The 24,462-nt window shown below is 44.8% G+C and overlaps 1 protein-coding gene across 1 annotated transcript in view; it reads left to right on the top strand.

Annotated features, from left to right (window-relative positions):
• The window catches only part of LOC119372116 (vesicular inhibitory amino acid transporter), a 29,765-nt gene extending 7,389 nt beyond the window's left edge, over positions 1-22,376 (top strand). Inside the window, exons 3-4 of the mRNA XM_037642576.2 lie at positions 7,948-8,121; positions 21,133-22,376. Coding sequence (XP_037498504.1) covers positions 7,948-8,121; positions 21,133-22,332 — 1,374 coding nt within the window. The 3' untranslated portion in view covers positions 22,333-22,376. The remainder of the gene's footprint in view (positions 1-7,947; positions 8,122-21,132) is intronic.
• The last annotated feature ends 2,086 nt before the right edge of the window (positions 22,377-24,462 follow it).

Raw genomic sequence — 24,462 nt, forward strand, 5'->3', positions numbered from 1 at the left:
CCAAGCATTGAATTCTCAGTAGATGGCATTATCAGAAAGAGAGACATGTTCATCCAATCTGCTCAACAACTAGCGCATTATCAGATACACATGCGGTATCCAGGGTACATACAGGTTTACACAGATGGCTCAAGTATCACAACGTCTTCAACATCGGCATTTATCATACCACAGCTCAATATTCAGGAATCATTTAAATTATGTCGCACGACGTCATCTACTACAGCTGAGCTTTTCGCTATTCTGTATGCTATAAAGTTTATAAACTCGGCAGCAGACGCGAGAAAATGGGTACTTTTCAGCGACTCACAGGCCGCATTAAGATCACTCTCGAGTACAAACACGACAGTAATTAGTGATAGCATGACATACGAAACGCTGAAAGAGCTCACCAAAGCAAGCAAGGCACAACATGAAATCAAATTCCAGTGGATACCTGGCCATTGCAACATTCCTGGAAACGCAACTGCCGATGAAGCGGCACGACAAGCACATCGTAAAGATGTTACTATTTCTTTACCAATTTCGAAGAATGAATTGCGTGGCCTTATAAAGGCTACAACTTTCAGAATGAGCAAAACTGCTTGGTTTGACCAAAGTACAAAGAGCTGTGATTTATATCACATCGATCCATTCATTGAATTCAAAATTACGCTAGCATTAGATAGAAGTATGGAAACTCTTATTCACCGATTGAGGCTAGGCACCGCATACACAAAACATTTTTTGCACAGAATTGGTAGAGCTGAAACTCCCGAATGCGAATGCGGATTTATAGAAGAAGACGTATGTCACCTTCTCATAGACTGTCCACATCATGACACGCCGCGACACCGTCTTAAATCGGAACTGTTGGCATTAGACCACAGACCGTTTAGCTTGAGGAAACTTCTGGGCCCGTGGCCAACTGGAGTTTTACAGACGCACGCTTTAAAAGCGTTAACACGTTTCTTACAAGACAGCGGCATTGCTGACAAGTACTAAGAAATAACGAACTTTCATTTGTATAACACATGTCGTACTTATTATGCGCAGTCTCATATGACACCCATCATATGTGTGTGCTGAAGTGAATAACGTATCGACTGTTATGTACTCACGAGCGAATACATCTTCTTAAAGACCAGACGTGTGCTCTGCTGTTTTGTGCTGGTCGGACCAAATATTAACGACGGACATTATCAGAGACTTCATTCGCTCTCTTTGGAACATTTCTTTATCATTTTGTTGTGATATGTGCCTATAAGTGTGTTTTTGCATATGTGTGCCCGAGTGTTCTATTTTACATGAACTGCCTTGTATGTTTTACTTTAAGATATGTGTTCAAGTTTCACTCAAGGGCTAAGGAGTAGCCGGCGCCATAATTGTGCGCCAACATCTCCTTATATATCATATCAATAAAAAAAAGAGCCCATTTTGTTGCATTGCGGCATTCATGCTTCATATAGAAAAAAATTAAGAGCTACGTTGGGCGCTCAGAACAAAAGGCCGCTCTCCCTGGAAAAAATATATAACGGAGCTCCAAAAGCGTGCATCTGATGCCTCATAACAGTGGTTCTCAGCCATGGATATTTCGGGGACCCCTTGTGGACTGGTGGAACTGATGAGGGACCCCTTGCAGTGAGATAAACGGAGGGGTGGAGTCGTAAATTAACACGACATGCAGCGTAAAATAGGTGTATTTTGTTTCTCCCTGACAAAGAATGGTGAAACTAAAGTGCCACACCAACTCGATCTCAACATCCTGTCGATATGTTGTGCGGTGCGCAGCCACCTGTTTATAGCTATGTTCTCTCTTCAAATATGTGAGCCTAGAACAAGTACGCTCACGTGCATATTTCTTAGCAAAATGCAATAAAAGCTTTACAACAGTCTAATAGAGAAGGGGAAACAGAAGTGTCAGCTTTGCCGCAATACAAACCTGTCATGCGGTGCAGCATACCAAAAATCAGAAGGGGCCGCTGCCTCGGGACATAGTGTGCCTCTGAAAAAACGCGTTTTTTTTTTATTGCGAAGCATTTCTTAGCAAACCTTTGGCACTTTGAGAATTTATATCTATCTATCTATCTATCTATCTATCTATCTATCTATCTATCTAGCCGCCTACGTCTGGGTGCTCTCATCATCACCTCCTTAACTTGTTGTAGACCAAAATTGACATGGAATGGTAAGAGCATTTGACGGGTATGACTGTCGGGTCATGACATGAATAACGTGAAAATCCTGTCGCGTACGCCGTCAAACCCTTTCCTCCAGACACGTGTGGCACATACCCGTTTACCACAGGCCGCGGTGTACGGGTATGCGCCACAGGTGATTGACAGTTTATATCTACCCAGGAGCGGCGAGAACAGACATTGGTAATTTAAATGCTAGAGCGTTAAGAAAAACAGACATCGGCAGCGTTGAAGCGACGAATGGAAAGAATAAAAATTAGGATCCCAGCAGGAATCGAACCCAAGCATTCTGCGTGGCAGTCAGGTATTCTACCACAGAGCCCCGCCAGGTCTAGAAGCTGGTTTGGAAAAACAGCCTATGCAGGTGTAATGTCGGTGCAACTTCAATTGTGGTTGTGGTGCTGGCTATCTAATTTTACAGGAAAGCAATAAACACTACATATGTATTCCTACGATACAGGCGTCATATCAGATTAATGTCTGTGGTTTCAGTGTTGGCTCCGCTTTTATAGCAGTCTCATAAGCATTACATTTGTGTTCCCATGATTCAGTAACCTATATTGAAGCATTGCTCGACCCGGGACGAATACATTAACGAAAGTTACGTATGATATTCACATGATTGCACCATAAAGTGCACTTAGTTTCGATAATACTGACGTATACATGTACTTTAACGTGAGGGCTGGCGTTACATCCCACCATAAGTTACCCTTTAAGCGCCAGTGTTGTCGACGTGCCTGGTAAGCCCACGATGTGCACACAGCTGCTACACTTACAAAAACGCGTCGATCCACCTCGTAACGCTTGGCTCAAAGCCTTAAAATACATGATAGAAGTACTCGTTGACTGCTTCGCCTGAAACCGATTCCCACAACGCGTGGGATCTACCGAAATTTTTGGGGTCATTCCATGCCAAATCATCCAGCGTTTTTCCGACCATCACAAATATGGCTGAAAAAAATTCCCACGTTTTTCTTGAAGTTCGAAACTCGTTCTGCTCGTTTATGTCTGTTGCGAAAAAGTTTCCCGCCTATTTGTGAGAGTCTGTAGTTTTGCGCCGACTGAGCTAAAGGGCATCAAACAACATTTTTTTTTCAAAGCACTTTTATGGAATGCACACGATAAAATGGTGTTTCCGGCAAGCTAATGAAGTGATGTAACTGTAAAAATAATGACTTATTTATGTATATCGATTCTTCGAGACCTTCTCGCACGAGCAAAATTGAATAAAGTTGCAAAGTTTCATATTTTTTCCAGGGACAAGGCAAACTCAAAGGGTAGAAATGAATTATATACTGGTGGCCTGTTCGACATACAAAAGAAAAATAATTTAGTCGCTAAAGGTGTAGCAGATCGTCCGAAAAAAAAATGCGAATATCACTTTTTTTTTTTAGAAAAGCTCTGTATTCAGCGTCAAAAAACTTGCCTTGGTGGTCGGACTAAAAGTATGCACGATACCTCATTTGAAAGCTCTATGTATTAGCTGAACATAGGGAAATTTACAAAAAGGTATTATTTTTTTAACTTGAGAAATATCTATTCGAAATTTTGTATGTCCACCAGCTTTTCGCCGACGTAACTCAAGCGGCATGAAGCACTCGCAAAGGCAATCTTCAGCCCATGCCCACTGACCTGGAATGCAGACGTCAAACATGGTGCTGTCTATAAAGCATCCCCATTTCCTTTTCCATTGCTTTATAGAATCGAATCACGTTCGCTTTAGTTTTCAGTTAAAGAGCTCGTTACGCATAAATTCCGGTGTCGGCGTCGTTGGATGTGAGCAAAAAATCGGCGTTTTCAGTTAGCGAAAATTCGAGATAGATGCAAATAAATAAATTAAAAAAAAATATTGGGCCCGAGTGAGAATCGAACCCAGGCCTTCTGCGTGGCGAGCACGTACCACGAAGCCAAACCAGTCCTTGAAACCGCTTCGCAAAAAAAATGAAATAAAGAAAAAAACGCTATAAGAATGTCATGCAGCGGAAGGTGTCTCCTTAACGCATGTCATATTGCGTTGCAGAATCGTAGAATCGCACCTTGCGTCAAAACTCGTGAATTGCTCAACGAGTGGGGTGGTTTAAGGCTGCCCACCCATTACAAAGTATGCAGATGCGCGTGGGACCTTGCGGACGCGTAGTGGGTCCATCACCAATTTGCAAAAGGAAGAATTATGGCGTAGTGGGCACTTCGCAACTGTTCTTGCAGTAGCCATTCTGGGATGGTTTGAAACGGCGAACGTTACACGCACAAACATTCCTTTCCTTGTTGCATGGTTCAAGGCGATGCGCACGGGGCCCGATTACGCTGTCGCGTTCTACTCTTGAAGGCGAATCTCAAGCGTCTTCCAATTTTATGCATGATAGGCCCAAATATCAGAAATTAAGAAATACATACTGTCCCTGTCGCTTAGCTGTAAAAAAGAAGACGATGAATAAATTGAATATTGCGTGGACAGATTCCTGGGGCTGCCGCAGAATGTCGAAGGATAACATGCTTGAAACATTGTCATGCGAGTTTTATTTCAAACGTGAACAAAAATTATTTTTGTGCACTGTAGTGAAAAAGAATGTGCAGAAAACTAAATAAAATGCAGTATTTCATCTGATCTTTCTTTTTTCATTGCATGCTCGTTCAGAAACTTACTTCATCCCCATAGTAGCACAATGTATGATCGCAAACTATTCAAAGACCATGTTAGCGCTACCTATAAGGCAGGACAGGGGCGTTCGGCCGTATGTACCAAAGATAAGGTCCACATACGTATCAACGGCGTGGTGTGGTACGTGATTATCTTCAAAACATGAATGAGGATCATATTTATCAGCGGAAAGTTATAACGGTTAAGGATGCTGACACATATCTCCTAGACATTAGCATTGATGTGCTTTCCCCTTGTTGGACGTCCTCTTGTCAATCGTTATGATACTTTTGAAGAATAATTGGAATTGTGCGGCAGAATGTGCAGTAAACGAATTTGTGTCAGTAATCACAAAGTTTGGCCTATTTCGGGGCTCAGCCTTACCATACAGGAATGGCCGTTACCACTGCGAAATCTATTTTCAAGAGGAAATCGACAATCCCGGTATGAGTGACGTGCAAGGGATCAATGCTTGCATTAGTATAACATTAACTCTGAGGGGAGGTAGAAAACCATGAAATCATTGAAATTCCGAATGAAAGAAATTGTTATATTGGTCTATTTCAGCACTTTTACTTTTTCTCGTGATAGTGACAATGACATGCTCACCCGAAAATAACTCCAGATCCTTTGCTGGTTACTAGCAAGAGAGTTCGGATGAGTTCGTTCAAAATATCGTTTTGTATGTATTTTTTTCTTATCCTTGAAGTTTGCAACAGTGAAGTGATTATTAATCCTGAAAGGAATATTTCATCACTGCCATTACTTTTATTGCAGGACCTAACCATTTAATTCACATGGATTTCCCTAAATGATTGATTCGCGTTTATGGTTTCCCAAGTTATCGGTGGTTTATTTGATAAATGATCGTTGTACGTAACAGGCATGAAGTTAACTACGCAACGAAGAACAATGCTTCTAAAGAAAATTCAAAGCATGTTAAGATTTAAGCTTCAAACTTATTATACTTCCAGTGTACACTAGAATAGTATACACTGCAAATTATTCTATAAAGCTATTTCAGAGAACGACTGTAATTCACCTGCAAGATAGGCCGACATGCCACCGTCTTCTGCTGTCGCGAAGTTAGGCGACCTTTAATACAGTCAATGACGCTTTGTTTTAATATGTAATAGCATCAGGCACTGCAGCATTTGGTGGAATGATGTCAACCCGGACGTCAGTTACAGGAAAATGGGCGCTGCGAAATATCGATCCAAAAAACTTTGCTTAAGAACCTTGCGGTGCCGCGGAGTACAATTTGCTGAAGTTTGAAGTTAAGCATGAAATCAGCCAACGAACTCGAATTAAATCATACGCGATGCATTGTAGGCCGAATTAGTCTGGAAACGTAATGTCTTCCAAAAGGATGGCTCGAGAATTAGCGACTGCGTTGTTGTAAGACTCCCTGAAGGGTCAATAATGCAATATGGCAGTCCATAAACGGGATGTCATCGGCCCGTTGCACAATACCGTGCTGAAAACGGTATCATCTTGCATCCTGAATCCTTGGAAATAATGCAAGAGAAACTCTTTTGTGCTTCCTGAGAACGATTGGTTCCCCATTTTCCCATCTTTTTCTATTTTTTTAATTAGCATGTTCGGACAGGCTGTTTAGAAGATGTTGACGGTTTTATGTATTGCCGCCGGCTACGGCTTTTGACATATAATAAAATTAGTAAAAATCACTCTCATAAAAAAAAGATCATTACATAAAATCAAACCTAAAGGCAGCTCGCGTTAGTAAGGCATGCCGTGAAAAAAAAAATGCGTAAGTACCAATTCTGTTCACGTAACGGCATAACGACGCTAAAGACGAAGAAAAATACGGTCTAGTCACATAACAAAAACATTCACATAAACATAGTCACATGGCTACCCAATATGTCGACAAATAAGGCCACGCATAATGACCAGTCACATAGCATCACTCAAACCGACACGAAGTCCAGTCACAGGGATACGGAATAAGTTAGCCCATAACGCGACATGGTTAGGTCAAAGTCATCTCTATTTCTTCTTTCCGGTAGCAGTAGGCGTAGTAGTAGTTGTAGTAGTAGTAGTAGTGTGTAGTAGTAGTAGTAGTAGTAGTAGTAGTAGTAGTAGTAGTAGTAGTAGTAGTAGTAGTAGTAGTAGTAGTAGTAGCAGCAGTAGTAGTAGTAGTAGTAGGAGTAGTAGCAGTAGTAGTAGTAGAGTTTGAGGATAGGAAAGGTTATTGCTTCTGCAACCCGTGATGGGTGCACGGTGCAGCGTCGTTGTGGGGGAGAGGAAAAGGGAGAAGAGAGCGGAAAAGAGACGCCACCTTCTCGAGAAACGAGCACCCACAATGCCCGCAACACCGAGCGCCAGGATGGGGTAACCCTATTGCCAATAAAAAAACCGGTGGCTGCTCGGCAGCACTGGGAATCGAACCCACTATACTTCCCGAATAAGAGGTGGACGCTCTAACCACATGATCACCGCAGTGGTTCTTTCCAGTCTCCTTCTCGAATCGCAGGGTAAGCAACTCTGAACAAGGCTTCCGTACGGTAGCCGAAACGTCTTTTCTTTTGAACCTTTTTTTGGTCGGTGTACTTTCTTTCTTTCGTCAGTGTAACCAACCAGGCGCTAGTCTGGCCAACATCCCTTCCTTCTAACCTGTCTTTTTCTATCTCGTTCAGCTGACTTCGCGGAGTATTTTTCTTGTTTTCTTTAGGGGAGTGTTCCCTCCTTTCGCGATTGGCTCGGGTGGCTATGCGGGCTTGCTGGTTTGTCACACTGTTGAGCGCAGAAAAACTGGCACAAAAGGAGGAACTTACACACACACACACACACACACACACACACACACACACACACACACACACACACACACACACACACACACACACACACACACACACACACACACACACACACACACACACACACACACACACACACACACACACACACACACACACACACACACACACACACACACACACACACACACACACACACACACACACACACACACACACACACACTGGCGCCAGTGTGTGTGTACATTCTTCTTTTTGTGCCTGTCTTTTTTTGCCACGCTCGGTCCCTAACAGCGATTGGCTCGTTCGTTCATAGCGATTAGCTCATTGGTTGGCTCAAACCCAGGGTCTGGGCGCCGGGAGTGGAGAGGGCGGAGAGTTCGCCGAGACGACGCTGACCGAGGGCGTCAATGGCCTGGGCCCTCAGAGGAGCGTCGACGTGGTCGACGAGTTCGGAGGCCGGGAAGGCGAGAAGATCTCAGAGTGGCAGGCCGGATGGAACGTCACCAACGCCATCCAAGTACGTATTACACTGTGTGCGCATGCGCAGCACGGTTACGCGCTCGCGTTCGATGCGCTTTTATACTTGCCAGTCTACGCGATGAATTGCGTTCTACGTGATGAAGTTCATAATAGAGTAGCTTATGGTGAAAAGGTAAAAGGAAGACGCCGACCAAAAACACTTAAAAAAATAACAAAGACGTTTCGGACTCCCGTACGGGAGCCGAAACGTCGTTGTTATTTTTTAAGTGTATTTGGTCGGCGTCTTCTTTTTTACCTTTTGACCATGACTGTTCCCGACCAGACGAGGTTCCGTCGAACTCTTGATTACAGAGCAACTTAGTTCACTTCTCTTGGGGTGCGCAAAGAGAGACCATTGAGATCGAATCGAATACGTACCAAGCAGGGCCAGATGCGAGTCTAATTGAATTAAATGCCTTGCGAAAATTGAACATCGGCTTTTACAATTAATATTGAAAATAAAAATACTCTCCAGCCACGTTTTGTCTTTAGGTTTTTTTTAGGGGTGTGCGAATAGCAAACTTTTCGAATACGAATCGAATACGAATATCCACTTTCGAATATCGAATCGAATATCGAATAGCAAAGGAAAAATGCCTCCACAGTAACGATATTTTATTTAACATGTAGCTATTTGAAAAAAAAAAAACATTAACAGCCTGACTGGCAACACAACATACACTGCTATCTCCAGAACACAATGTCCAGGCTAGCACAATGCACATCACAACACAAGCAAATATCACGGCGCAATGAAAGTAATGACTAGATGTTATCATGAAGAAATATGAGTCGCTCCACATGATCAGGCAGCAGGCGCTCCCTTCTAACAGAGACAACCCCCCCCCCCCCTGACACTGAAAAGGCACGCTCGCTTGGAACAGAAGTGGCTGGTATAGGGAAGTACATGGGGCAAAGCTTTGCCAGACTGGGGTATCTAAGGTGCCTACAGTCCGCCACCAGTCACATGGATCACTGTCTTTCTTCAGAAGTGGTCCCGCATAGTGAACGAGTGGTAGTGCGGCACGTTACGGCCGCATAATATTGAAAATGTATGGTTACGTGATCGCCAACAGCGCTGCACTTCGGAGATGCACCAGCAATAAATCATACGTATTGGGGCGCTCGTCGCAGGCAGATATCGTGCCTCCGTGTACTTAGGATGTTTATCGCTCCTCTCGACAACGTTTTACAGCGAAAGCTGTTATGAGATCATTTCACCGGCCGTTTTTGGCGCCGTAGTTGTCCGCCGCCGCCGCCGCCGCTGCCGCCGCCGCTGCCGCCGCTGCCGCCGCCGCCGCCGCCGCCGGTGTCCATAACCAGTATCGCTCGAAATAAGAAAAAAACGAAATAAGAAAAAATTCCAGGATGGAACGAGGTTCGAACTTGGGCCCTCTGCGTGGGAGCCCAGTATTCGACATCTGAGCCATGCCGGTGCTTGAAACTGCTTTGCAAAAAGGTCCTATACAGGCTTCGTGTCGGGAAGGAACCACATTAGCATATGCAATATAACGTGGTAGAAGAGTAAAATAAGCACCAAGTGTCGCACAACGCGAATTCTGTAACCAGGCGTCACACAATGCGAATTGTGCAACGAGTAGGTTCTTGAATGCTTCCAACCCATTACAAAGGACTCTGCCATAATTCTTCATCGTCATCAGGCACAGCATCAACAAAGTGCGCATAATGCCTTACATGGGTTTAGCAGGTACCAACGCTCTCCGTAGAATGACGAAAAATGGCACAGTGCCTGCTGCCCTACTTCTCAAAAATTACAATGATTTATAGCGTAGTGGGTTCCTCGCAAGTGCACTTGTATTGGTTGCCAAGGAAGCCCATAAGCGCATGATCCATTTCCTCGGGGTCTCAGTAAAGTTCTTCGCCCCCCCCCCCCCCCGTCTCTCTCCCACGTCAACGTATGTTATACAGCATGACGGGAGAGGGAAATAGCGACCGGGCGTCACCCAATGCAAATTACATAACTGGTGGGCCGTTTAAAGATTCCAACCCATTACAAAGGGCTGAGCCATAATTCTTGATCGTCATCAGTTGTCGTGTCAACAATGTGCACATAATGCCTTACAGACGTGTAGCTGGTGCCTCGCTTCTTCGCAGAATGACAAATAATGGCTTAGTAGGTGCTTCCCAACTTCACAAAAATTGTGATTTATGGCGTAGTGGGTACCTTTCTAGTGTACTTGTATTGTAGCCCTAAGAGAGCTTAACGGGCTCTAGAAACGCCGCTCTTCCAGCTTTCGCTGTGGCTGTGCTGCGGTTTCAGCGCAGGCCTGGCGTTTTTTAGCTATACGAACGCAGCAGAGATGTGGAAGACGAGTTATTTTATGCATGATAATCGCATCGCATATTCGAATTTTTCGAATATTCGAAGTTATCGAATATTCGAAGCTTTTCGAATACACGATTTTCGAATCGAATACGAATATTTCGAACGTAATATTCGACGAATATTCGAAACTTTCGAATATTCGCACACCCCTAGTTTTTTTATATCTTTTTATTGACATGATGTAAGGAGATGTTGGTGCACATAAGGCGTCGGCTACTCTTTAGCTCTTGGAGTACATAGGGTCCATAAACATAAAGTACATAGGGTCCAAATTTCTAATCACAATTAACCCGCAGTACATACAACTTAGCGTAACAGTCAACGCATAACATAACAGTCAAAACAACATATTCAACAATCACTTTAAACTAAGGACAAAACGTAGCTGAAGAGTCTTTTTATTCTCATAATTTCACCCAGCCAGACAGAGTTCTGTCGAATATGTTTACCTTTAACTTAATACCAAGTTTTCTTTTTTTCATGGCACAGCATTCATAATTATAACACTATATATACAAGCGAAGTCAACAAGTTAAACATATGCTAGTGTGGGCCCGCGGAGCTCTCATGAGTGAGCTTTCATGTTTTGTGGCTACGGTATGCCCGCGGGGATGAAATTTATCGTAGTTTAGCACTAATTTAGAGATTTTTTTTCCGATGAAGTTGACATTCTAAAATATTTTGAAATTCGGAATGCATTGCTATTTACGGATAGCGCTTATTCGATCTGAAGACTGAGTCCAGTGGACTACCTAAGTCATTATTCGAAATGTTTTGAATATTCGTAAATCCGTACGCCCGTCCATAAACTGTAACAAAAACCGTGTAAAATAACTCAAAGTAAGGTGAGTTTGTGGCTATTCTTGTTGAAACAGCGGCCGAAAAACAATAACGCAGAGCAGTTGACAAACAGCTGCTGTCCTGTTATCTTGCTAGTGCATTTTTCTGTTATGCAGGCTGCATGCCGTTTTCAACAGTAACCGTGCAAAAGCTGCGACTAATACAGATTTCCTTGTACTGAGAAGAATGATGAGCACTATGTTACACATTTACGATTATTTGTACGTAATACGCTTGTTTCCAACACCTCACTTAAACGCCGACGTCTTGCACAATGCACTGACCAGGGGAGATATTCTGTACGCGTTCTGTGACAGAATGGAACGAACCGTCACGAGAGGAAGCCGCATGGGATTGGTCGAGGCTCGCCTAACGGTCTGACGTGAGAATAGCGACCGGAAAAGGCAGTGCTGTCAGTCATTTTGGCAAAGAACGGACGCAGGACGAATGGAGACACCGTTCTGTCCGAGAGAGCTGATACAGAATGGTCTCCAGACGACTTGGACTGGGTCGAAACGCAAGCGCTGGGGCCGGAGAATCGAATTAGCCTGCTTTGTGTCTGGCTTACTCCAATTGCGTGCCGATAGTCTGCGAAAATCGCCACCAGCCCACCATCACCGAACGACTCGTGAAATTGCGACACCACCTAGCGCCCACTCAAGGCATTAAAAGGACACTAAAGAACAACAATTAATTGGTTTACATTGACAAATTGTACTTTTACAACTATAATGTCGTTAATTTCACCATCATAGGTGTAATAATAAAGGAGCAAATGAAGTTCAATGTTTCATTTTTAAATTTCGCGCCAAAATCCTCACGTGTGAAGTCAAGGATTTCAAAGTGTACTTATGGTATTTTGCCGCCATTGGCTCAACATAATTTCCTCAAACTTGGTATGTTAATTCTATGTCCCCTCAGAGGACAGTGTATTTCACTTTCACCGTTTAGGAATACGTAGTCCCTAGTAGGCGCCGTCAAAATATGTGACGTCACGACGAATGGTGCGGAAACTTCAAGGTGGCGTCGCCCCCCACATTTTCCTTTTGCGCGGTTTCTCGCTTACTAAGCGTCTTCTCGCAGCAAGCGTGGTGTTTTTGGTATCGTGAAATAGTAGTTTACTAATACGAGAAAAATCGTTTTGCTCTTTAGTGTCCCTTTAACACAAATAAATTGTTAAAGTCATCGCGCTCTACAGTTTCAAGCTTTGAAAAACAATGCCTCCCAATATCGAAGCTCAACTATAATAATTATATATTTCTTCATGCTTTGAAAACATTTCTGGATTGCTCCCTCTCGTTGTCTTGTGACGTTTCGTTCCTTTCTGTCACAGAACGCGTACAAAATAGCTCCCCAGATTAGCGCACCTAACCAGTGAAGTGAGCAAATAGATAGATAGATAGATAGATAGATAGATAGATAGATAGATAGATAGATAGATAGATAGATAGATAGATAGATAGATAGATAGACAGACAGACAGACAGACAGACAGACAGACAGACAGACAGACAGACAGACAGACAGACAGACAGACAGATAGATAGATAGATAGATAGATAGATAGATAGATAGATAGATAGATAGATAGATAGATAGATAGATAGATAGATAGATAGATAGACAGACAGACAGACAGACAGACAGACAGACAGATAGATAGATAGATAGATAGATAGATAGATAGATAGATAGATAGATAGATAGATAGATAGATAGATAGATAGATAGATAGATAGATAGATAGATAGATAGATAGATAGATAGATAGATAGATAGATTCTAAGAAAAAATCGAATATTTGGGGAGTATTCCTGCCACACAACGATAATCGTCATCCACCTCGCGTACTTTCCTCGCGTTATCGCCGCGGTCCCGGTACTTCCCGGTCACGAACGGCGCGCGCGTTATCAGCGTGACATAGCATTCTTGATAGGAAAGTGACGAGAGCCGGGTTTTCAAAAGAGGGAAACGCGAGCACGCGAGATGGCGATTATTGTTGTGTGGCAGAAATACTCCCCAAATACTCGATTATTTTTTAGAGCGTAGATAGAAGTGAGAGAGGGAGAGCGCGAAGTGACACCCAAGACGTCTGCAACATAACATAAGCTATTTTACAATGATGTGCGACCCCAATGCGAATTGCTGAAACGCCAGCCAGTTCATCCTTGCTTTACTGCTTGTAGGTGATCTCGCGCAACTTCGCAGCGCCCACACATTTAGCTCTCAAAAAAAAAAAAAAGAAAAGAACTACCACTCGAAGACACCGCGCGTTCCAGTGACATGCTTTTGTCCCTTTCTTACCTCGCGACACCGGCGTGCATAGTGTCGGGCAGGCTGTTCGGGCCCCAACACGATACGAATCATGTCAAGTGGCATTCCGCACGATGATTTCCGACGCTGCGCACTAGGCATACGAGCTGTTTCCTGTGGTGTACTTAACATGCCAAGTACACCACTGACGTATACGGAACACTTGCGGAGTAGCAACAGATTGTTACAGTATTACGGTGTCCACAGCACACACAAGAAAAGAAAACGATGACGCCGCCGTTGACAACGCGTATTCTAATAAGCTGGACGCGCCATGCAAGAAGCGTCCACACTTCGGAATAAGTGCGCCACTGCGCAGCTTGCGGCAACCTGCGCGACGGCATTCAGTCTGCGCTGTCGGTGACATTACGCGCATGCGCACTGCGGATTCACCAGCGACGACGGCGCCGGGCTCGCTTCCGTTGCGTTAAAGATAATATGGGAGAGCTGTAGTTGCTGGCTTCGTCGTGAGAGGCGCACAGACACCGCAATAAGCGAAAAAAGTGAGCGTCACTGTTAATTTTGTGTGAATATTCTTCAATAAATTTCAGTTGATAGTCAGCGCTGTGTATGTTGCTCCTTTACTGTGTCCGTGTTTCTTTTTTTTTTTGCGCTACGTTTAATTATGGTTATAATTTTGAAGAAGGCAATCATACTCTCGCCACTGCCCGCGTTACTTGTGTGATCAATCAAACTAACACGTAACGACGTCTCTCAATATTCTTTGTTTTCTATTGTGTACGCGGTTTTATTTGCGCTGTGGCATAGTGACGACGGCATTTCTGACCGCACTGTACACTCTAAGAAAAGATCGAGTATTTGGGCGAGTATTTCTGCCACGTAACGGTAATCCTCATCAGGCTCGCTCGCGTTTCCTCACTTGAAGGTTCTTTTTAACTGTTGGGGTTTAACGTCCCAAAACCACGATATGATTATGAGGGACGCCGCAGTAGATAGCTCCCGTAAAGTTCGACCACCCAGGGCTCTTTAACATGCCCTTAAATCTAAGGACACGGGTCTCAAGCATATTAGTCTCCATCGAAAATGCGTCCGCCGCGACCGGGATTCGATTCCGCGACCTGCGGCTGAGCAGTCGAGCCCCATAACCAATATAGACCACCGCGGCGGGTAAAATAAGTGCCATCAGCACTCGCTGTTCCCAGGTGGCCTCCCTCACAAGTTACTGACGGAGCCCAATGCTGCTTATATAGCTTTAGTGATCGAACTATGCCACGGAACAATAACAGTCATCTAGCTCGCTCGCGTTTCCTTTCTCGAAGGCTCGGCTCTCGTCACTTCTCAATAAAAAATGCTATATCACGCTGAAGGCTCGGGTCGCTCGTGACAACACAATTGGCGGAGAGGATAAAGAATCAGAAGTAGAAAGTATTGCTTTCGCCTTCGGGTCGTGTTGAGCGAAAACATAAGGGACCGCGTGACATTTTTATTGTAATCGCGATTGGAAAAGGGCCACGAATATGGGCATAAAAGCTAAAATAATCGAATGATAAAAGCGGCATTAACTGACCCTGTTTTACTAATGCCTCTACTCAACGCCTCTCGGCACGCGGTATTTACTTCCTGAATATCGTTACGGCGTTAATTCCGTACTCGTCCTCGCTCGCAACTGTGGACGCAAATGAAGGAAATCATCGATTTTGCAATTAATAGGCAAACGGCGGAGCACGGTTATCCCTTCTTGCGGTGTCGATGGCTTCCTTGCTATTCCGAGAATTAGAGTGGGGGCACTTTTGAAGAAGCGTTTCCGTTACTAACATTGAAGCGTCGTATGTCGCATTTATTTTATATTTTAATCTCAGAAGCGCCCGTGGTCCTCACATATCTGACTGCTCTTGTCACACGTTGCCGTATTGCATTATCGGTTTATGCAAACAGGAGAGCAGGTTTTCAGCACTGAAATCGAAGAGTTTAAGATTAGCCTAAAGCCCGAAACTGCAACAGTATGATTACAGGGGCTATCAGGTACATATATTTGTTTGGTTGGTTTGTGGGGTTATGAGAGATGCAGTTGTGGGGGGTTCCTTATAATTTAGACCACGTGGAGTTCTTGAAAGTGCACTGATATTGCACAGTACTTCGGCCCCTAGCATTTTGCCTCTATCAAAATACGACCACCGCGACCGGGATCGAAACGCGCGTTTCCGGTCAGCAGCCGAGCACTGCAACCACTGTGCCCACGCGGCGGCTGGCTGGAGTGTACAACACACTATCAGGAAAAAGCGAAATGGTCCATCGCTTTCTAATCTCGCAGGATAACGTGAAAAGTACAAAGCACACAAAAACATGAACATGTGCTAGCGCGCATGTAAAACACACGAACACGCACACACACAAAGCACAACAGCACATAGGCAAGCACACACACACAAACACACACACACACACCATAACAACGCATATGCGATCACACACAAACATACACCCACGCAAATACACAGAGACGAATACACACGTGAACAAAACGCAGAACACACAAACAATACACAAGTACGCACACAACTTAGCAACACACACACAATCACAAACGCATACACACATACACGCACACACACACACCACACAACAGCCTATACTCAATCGCACAACGTACAACCACGCGCAAACGCACGTCACACTCAAATGCACAGACACGAACACACACATGCACAAACACAGAACACACCAACATACTGTATAGGCAATCACAAACGAGGTATGCATAAAGCACACCACACAACAGCATATTAGTAATCACACACACACACACACACTTACACCAATGGAGCGAGCGCCGGAACATAAAACAATATAATAAAAACTACAACCATATAAATAGCTGCCGAATACGAGGCAGCGCCACCATCCGTTAAGAAAGATATTAAAGCTGCCAGAGGCGCTCCATCGCGCTTGCAGATCATTTGGCATCCCAGTCACTTTTGTCACTGTAAAAAGGAAACCCATCAGTACGGTTCAACGTTGACCTCCTAGCGGCCAGACCTATACGTCACTTGGTTCTATAGACGCATCTTTGCGGTTATCTCAACAAGAGGGGGTTCTCACATTTCTGTGGTACAAGGGTACGTCAGTGCCCTCCAAGAGACGCCCGGCCGCGATAAGTAATGCCTGGTCCTCAGCCCGACGAAAGAAAAGGAAGATTTTTAACACAATGGGGTTTGCGACTCAGCCTCTTTACTTTGTCTACTACGATCTCGCCGGCCTCCGAAGCGTCTTCTTCCAGCGAATTGCTTCTCTTTCAATGCGTCTCCCTATTCTAGACAGAAGTGCATTACTGCGGGCTGCCTTCGAGCAGTGCTGATTACAGCGGACGATGATCTTGTATCGCCCTCCATTTAGTCTTCTCGGTTCTTCTCCTATTTTCTTCTTCTTTCATTCTCACGGAGCCCTTAGTAAGCGTTCTTTTGAGATCTCGATGGCTTTCGGTCCCCTCCTGTTGCCACTTTGCGTGCTTTCTTCATTTTCTTCTTTTCTTTTTGTACTTCAATAACTTGGTTTCATGGTTGGACAGCGAACAAGATACAATGAAATAAAGCTTCGCGTTTAATTAAAACAAGAATTCGGCTGCATTCTATTAGTGGAGGAGGAGGAACAGTCTTTACTTAAAATAAAGAGAGTACAAGTGTCTGTCTGGACCATTGCCTCTTTCCGGGTGCCTCTATTCTGCTCTAACAAAGCGTTCTAAAGGAGCGCTTTGTTGTAGACCAGAGGAATAAAAAAAAAAGCCTTTTTTGAGGTATATGGTTCTTTGTAGTCTCCTTACACCCTGCATCTAAGATGCGCGCCAGTGCTGCCTTAAAGGGCCCCTGAACAACCTGTGAAAATACAGAGAACGAGCGCGTTTTTCTCTCCTGGCGGTTTCCCGTATCTTCGGCACAATTCGTGACGCCAGCAGCCTGTTCACGTGACGTCATAACGAAATAAGCTCTCGATTGGTCCATATAAAAGAGACATCAGATTGTCTTCTACTCGGGTTCGCCGTGCGATAGCACGCCGGATCTGCATTGTATCGCATCCCTAGCATGCACGATCGACCGATTTCACTTCATATTATGCGTTGTCGACTGCGCAAGCGGAGATGACAGCGTGTAGCCAAAAAACGCGAAATCCTGATAGGCTCAACGCTCTGACGTTGTCTCGTATTTTATGAAGAAATGAGTGGCAAGGAGGAGCCTGGAGGAAGAGTAATGAAGGCGAGAAAGAGACCACCCTCTCCACTGGCGTAACCAGACATTTTTTTTCGGGGAAGAGGGGGGAGAGGGTTTGAATCTCCGAATCCCCCCTCCCTCTGACTTCGCCAATTACTCTCTCGTCTTTGAACTTCGAGTCGTTTAAGGACCCTTTAATGTCGTAGATTAGCCATCTCTCTTTCTCTCTCTCTCGCTCCACACACACACACACATATATATATATATATATATATATATATATATATATATATATATATATATATATATATATATATATATATATATATATATATATATGGGGAAGAAGTGGAAACTTTAAGGGCTCGTTTTTCTTTGTTATACACAATAATAATTACGAGCACTAACAGACAATAATGCCAAGGAAAATATAGGGGATGTTATTAGTAGTAAATGTGTTATTAGTAGTAAATGTGAAGCAACTGTGAAGAAACAAAAGTGGACGAACAGATACCTTGCCGCAGGCAGGGACCGAACCTGCGACCTCTATATATATATATATATATATATATATATATATATATATGGGGGAAGAGAAGAGACACAATTAAGCGGTTATCCTAATTTTATTTGCCAACGGTTTCGACCGGTGGACCGGTCTTCGTCAGGGCTTATGAGCATATATATATATATATATATATATATATATATATATATATATATATATATATATATATATATATATATATATATATATATATATATATATATATATATATATATATATATATATATATACATATATATATGTATATATATATATATATATATATATATATATATATATATATATCGAGAGACAGATAGAACGGTGTCCGGTGTAAGTATAGTGGGAGAACGCACAAAATTGCATATTTGTTAAGTTCGGTTCGAAAGCGCCGAAAAATAACATAGGAATAAAAAAATAACACACCAGTACTCCCACCCATCGGTGCTCTCTTCTTCTTTCCCGTCCTTTCGGGGCGGGTGTAATGGCCATCTTCCTTATCTCCCACCAAGCCGGACTAGCAGTCGATATCGGCTCGCTGTGGGGTTCGCACACGCTTCCGAGCACAAGGGACGACTGTTGATGTCTTCAAATCGTTTTTGTCTCTGCGAGTGCTGGACTGACCGGACGACAGGGTCGATGTGTATATGGAACCGCCCTTGACACTCCAAGCTTGGTTCACGTAAGGCCCGCAGCCAGGAATTTTTTCGGGGGGGGGGGGGGGGGGGGGCACTTGCTGAATACTTTGACTATTTGAGGAAAACACCTATTTTCATTATTTATTTTTGGTAAAAACACCTAGTTCACCGAAATTCTGGGGGGGGAGGGAGGCTAGGGACACCCCTCCCCCTGGTTACGGGCCTGGTTCACGTTGCACGCTGTGCTCAACAAGCTGACAAATCAGGTGTTTCGATCCCGTAGCAAATGGAATAGGCATATGGTTATGCAACATGTGGTTACAAGCCGGCGGTATGGGTTTCCGTAAGCTATATCATAACTTCCCTCAATTACGCGAGAGTCTAATTATACCATTCATGAAATCATCGCGACATCTAATTAATTGTCGCAGTGTTCAACGAATTCGTGGTTCAGCTAACGCTTTCAACAAATCATTTCTGCCGACTAGTGTATCGGATTGGAATGTACTCCCTGAATGTATCGTCACTGAGAGAAATTTAAACCGTTAATATTACATAACCATTGTACATAGCCCCAGTCGTAGCCCTCTTCTGTTCGCGGTTATCGGCCTTTGCATTTTCAAGTGTTTACTGTGTTTTCTTGTTTGTGCAATCTTCATTTATGTGATTTATCCTTGTTACCCGTAGTTACCAGCACAAACAGTGACACAGACCTCTGTGTGACTGTCTCTGCTTCTGCCTCTCAGTTGTTTTTTTTTTCTATTTCCACGTTTTAGTGGATTTATGCGGGTGTGGCCTTGTACCAACTTGCCCAACAAGCAACTCTTTTGAGCTTTTATGCTTGCTGGTTTTGGTGTGAGAGCTTTCGAACACGCACACAAACACACACACACACACACACACACACACACACACACACACACACACACACACACACACACACACACACACACACACACACACACACACACACACACACACACACACACGTTTTTCGCGTTTGGCATCATACTATGCAGTGGAAAACAACCCAATAAAGAGGGTCGTAGCTCTGAAAAATAATTGGATTTTCACTTATACTCACTAATACTTATCTGGCTGTGTATTCGCTCACACTAATGCCCACTAACAGTCACGTTTCGTAGGCACCCCCTCACTTCCATCCGAACTAATTGCAGTTCATACTCCTTTCCTTTCACACTTACAGAGCCCTATGTTATTGCATAATTCTTATGATTTGCCCCTTTCCTCGTGTAAGGTAGCAAACCGGATGCAACCTGGTTAATCTCCTTGCCTTTCCTTCACCTTTCTCTCTCTCTCTCTCTTATAATTACACTCACTCGCACTCATCGGTACCCAGGTTCGCGCTCACGCCCAGTCAGGCTAGCCGACAGTCCCGATCGAGCTCTCATTCATTCTAACACAGCGTTATTGACTTTAAATGATAGTCACTTAACCAATACTTCGGTCCACAAGTTACGTCCACTCAAACGCCCCGGAGCTCCCTTCAATAGATACTCACGTCTACTCACACCCTTCGTGTTTCGTTCTCGCCCTGCCACTTCAGTGATCTGTGCGGGAAGCTAGTGAGTCAGAGCACCCGTGAGTGCGTGCTACCCTAGGTAGGCCAGCGTTCATCGTCCAGCAAGGTGACTGCTGGGGCGGGTAGGTGATATGATATATTTGATGTATACGCTGTGGCTAAACAACAAATATAGACGGGACGGCCGCTGAATTATTTTAGTGACATGAATGTATAGGCATGCGTGGGATAAGATTGCATAAAGTAGTATACAAATTCATAACGAAACCGTTAATAAAGTCATGATTAATGACAGGCGGTTGCTGCTCATGATTCTTCTTCTAGGAATATGCTTTCTTCACTAGATAATACCACCGACGGTTTATTCACGCAGGCGCTCTGTTCCCCAGCACTAATTCGAGCCGCTTCGCTAATTATACGCATCTGCACGTCCCTAAGCTCGCAAAATGACCGTGGTCTGCTCGAATTGCAGGGTATGCAGCCACGCGTATACCGTCTTGTGCTGTGTACAGCGGTTGTTTAGTCTTTCTTGTTTTCCGTCCCCACGTTGTTTTCCCGCGCAGTTTACGTTCACTCGTCGTTTAATCGAGCACCCTCTTCGCATCTCCCTCACCGCAGGGTATGTTCATCGTGAGCCTGCCTTACTCGGTACTCCACGGCGGCTACTGGGGCATCTTCGCGCTCGTCTTCGTCGCCTACATGTGCTGCCACACGGGCAAGATACTCGTGGACTGCCTGTACGAGCCGAACGAGCGCGGCGAGCTCGTCCGTGTCCGGGACAGCTACGTGGCCGTGGCCCAGACGGTGCTGGGCCCGCGGTGGGGCGGCAAGGCCGTCAACATCGCCCAGATCATCGAACTGCTCATGACCTGCATCCTGTACGTGGTGCTCTGCGGAGACCTCATGATCGGCTCCTTCCCCGAGGGAGCCGTCGACCAGCGCTCCTGGATCATGCTCACCACCATCATCCTCCTTCCGTGCGCCTTCCTCAAGAACCTGCGCTCCGTGTCGATGCTGAGCTTCTGGTGCACCGTCACTCACCTCTGCATCAACGTCATCATCCTCGGCTACTGCCTGGGCCGAGCCTCGGAGTGGGCCTGGGCCAAGGTCCAGTTCCGCATCAACATCAACAAGTTCCCGGTCACCATGGGCATCGTCGTGTTCAGCTACACGTCGCAGATCTTCTTGCCTACCCTGGAAGGAAACCTGACGGACAAAACCAAATTCCATTGCATGCTCAACTGGAGCCACATCGCGGCCGCCGTCTTCAAGGCGCTGTTCGCCTACGTCTGCTTCCTGACGTTCGCCGAGGAGACCCAGGAGGTGATCACCAACAACCTCCCCACCAAGGGCTTCAAGATCGTCGTCAACCTGATCCTGGTAGCCAAGGCGCTCTTCTCCTACCCTCTGCCCTATTTCGCCGCCTCGGCCCTGATCGAGCACGCCTACTTCAGGGAGCGACCGAAGACCCTGTTCCCGTCCTGCTACGCCATCGACGGCGAGCTGCGGGTGTGGGGACTGGCCCTGCGGGTGGGGCTGGTCATTTTCACCATGCTCCTGGCCATATCCATACCCTACTTCGCCCTGCTCATGGGTCTGATTGGGAGCTTCACCGGCACCATGCTGTCCTTCATCTGGCCCTGCTACTTCCACATGAAGCTGAAGTGGGACACCATGGAGTGGTACTCCATCAGCTGGGAGGTGTTCATCATGTGCTTCGGGGGCTTCTCGGGGCTCGTCGGCATCTACACCTCGTTCGCGGGTCTCGTGGAGGCCTACCACCTTCCGCTGCCTCACGTGCCGGTCATAGAGTCTTAGAACGTGCCTCGTTACTCTAATCTCGCGCCAGCGCAGCGATTTTTCTTTCCTTCTATTGTTGTCTGTATGCGTGTTCCGTGAGCCTGAGTTGACATGTTCGTGCATGTTCGTGGTGAGCAACGGAGGAGATAGGCTTTTCTTCTCGTGGGGAAAGCTGAAACGACGGGGTTTACGTGGCGTATTAACCGAAAAAAAAAACGGCACTAGCGACTCAGCGGTAGCTTTGATAGCAACCCACATTGCTTCAATACCACTGTCGGCAAGGTCTCGTGGGGTAGTAGTACCCGACGAAGACGTCGACACTGAGGCTCGTCTCGCCAAGACTACTATAGTCGCTGTAAACATCTGAGAAGCCATGCCTGAACTAGAATCGCGTCGACGAGGGGAACTAATCATTTACTTGGCACAGTCACTCTAGGCACGTGGTTGATAAGTTCGACGCTACCGTTAGGACGGTCCCGCGTTCGTTGGGCAAAAGCAATCTTACTCTCTTTCTTTATTTCAGTTTTTTACAATAGTTACGTCATGTTCCTAGGTGAAATTATTAGTTAAGAGAGACGCACGAATAACCGAACAAGTGCCCCGCACGAGCCCTCTATGTTTTCACAGACGCTGTTCCCGAATGAAGTACGTCTCACAGCACCGTAATCCAGTGCCTAGGCAAGTCAAGCCAGATGGTTCGTTTCGAAGGTAACTAAACTGACTGAGGTCATGAACCGACGAGTTTTGAGCAATGAAACGTCAATATCCTGCTCCTTACTTAGCTCCTTCACAGCTAAGTTTCGTTCTTGAAAAGACTACCACTGTACGCTGCGTAATTTTGAGTAAAGCATGAGAGTGTAGGAATTGTTGCAGCTTCAGGCTGTGTGCTGAAGCTAAGCGACGCATCTTGACTGAGATGGCAGTAAGTTTTGACTGCCTAAGATTCAGACGAACATCCCATCTAGAGACTGCACTCGTTGTTGCTATCATTAGTACATCTAAGTGCGATGTGCATATTTAATGGAAACACTATTCCCGCGGAGATATTGGGCAAAGCACTCGCGTTGCTTGCTTCCCTGTGATGTTCACTGTATTGCCTGAAGGGACATATCACTTGCTAATTTGCTGCATACCCTTATGAAAGAGAATTATTTTCATTGGCTAGAACTCACGCGTCGATCATAACGATGGCGAACAAAATGAGGTGCTAACCTGTAGATATGACAGGTAAGTTGCTCCTCGACTGGCAACAATGAATTCAGGAACGAACATCAGAGGATATTTAAACGATGACTTCCAGATTCGTCGTATGCATCTTAGCGCAAGAACATATCTTCGTTAAAGTCTTGGTGACAACCAATCGCGTTGTTGAGACACTGGCGCTTTAATAACGTTCGAACAAAGTCATCGCATGATCGTTGCAGGCAACCACCTGCGAGTAGTGTTCGAATTAGAGAGAAAAAAGAAAGCTCTGTAGGAATTGTCGCAGACGTCCTTTGACGACGTGTTGGCAAAGAAACTAATTATGGCGTATTAATAAATACAAGTGTGCTTAGAGATGCTTTTAGATTACATGAGCGCCGTGGGAGAAGAAAAATCGAAGGTGAACCAAAAAGCAAATAAGCTTGGGCTGCTTTATTTCAAATTGAAGGAACCTAAACTTTACCGTCTTCTATGATAGCTTTTAAACGAAGTAGACATCGCCCTCAAACGCTCATCCGACGTTACTGGTTGTGAAACTATCATGTGGGTAGGTCTATCATGTGCTTATGTAACTACCATGTGCTTTATGAGCAGCAGGAGCTAAAACAAAACTTTCGCAACAATAACGAAGTGCAACAAAAAGCACGAAAAATGATTTTGCTACATAACGATGATGTCTTCCAAGAAATTCTGGGTACCTTTTAGGCTACTTTAGAAAAAATAAAAACCACTCATTATGCATTCAGGTGCCGCATACTTTAGGACGTTCTGCAAGTCGGCCTATAGAATGACCAGAAATGCCATCTCAAGCTCAACAGTCTTCCATTTTAACTCGATGATGCTACAAATGCAGCTGCGAATACTGAACATCTACCCTAAGATCCGCAAGTCGGGGTTACTTTTTTAGCACTTTATTGTGAAATCTTGAATGCATTTCAGTTGCAC

This window comes from Rhipicephalus sanguineus, chromosome 10 (genome assembly GCF_013339695.2).
Source record: "Rhipicephalus sanguineus isolate Rsan-2018 chromosome 10, BIME_Rsan_1.4, whole genome shotgun sequence".
Lineage (NCBI taxonomy): Eukaryota > Metazoa > Arthropoda > Arachnida > Ixodida > Ixodidae > Rhipicephalus > Rhipicephalus sanguineus.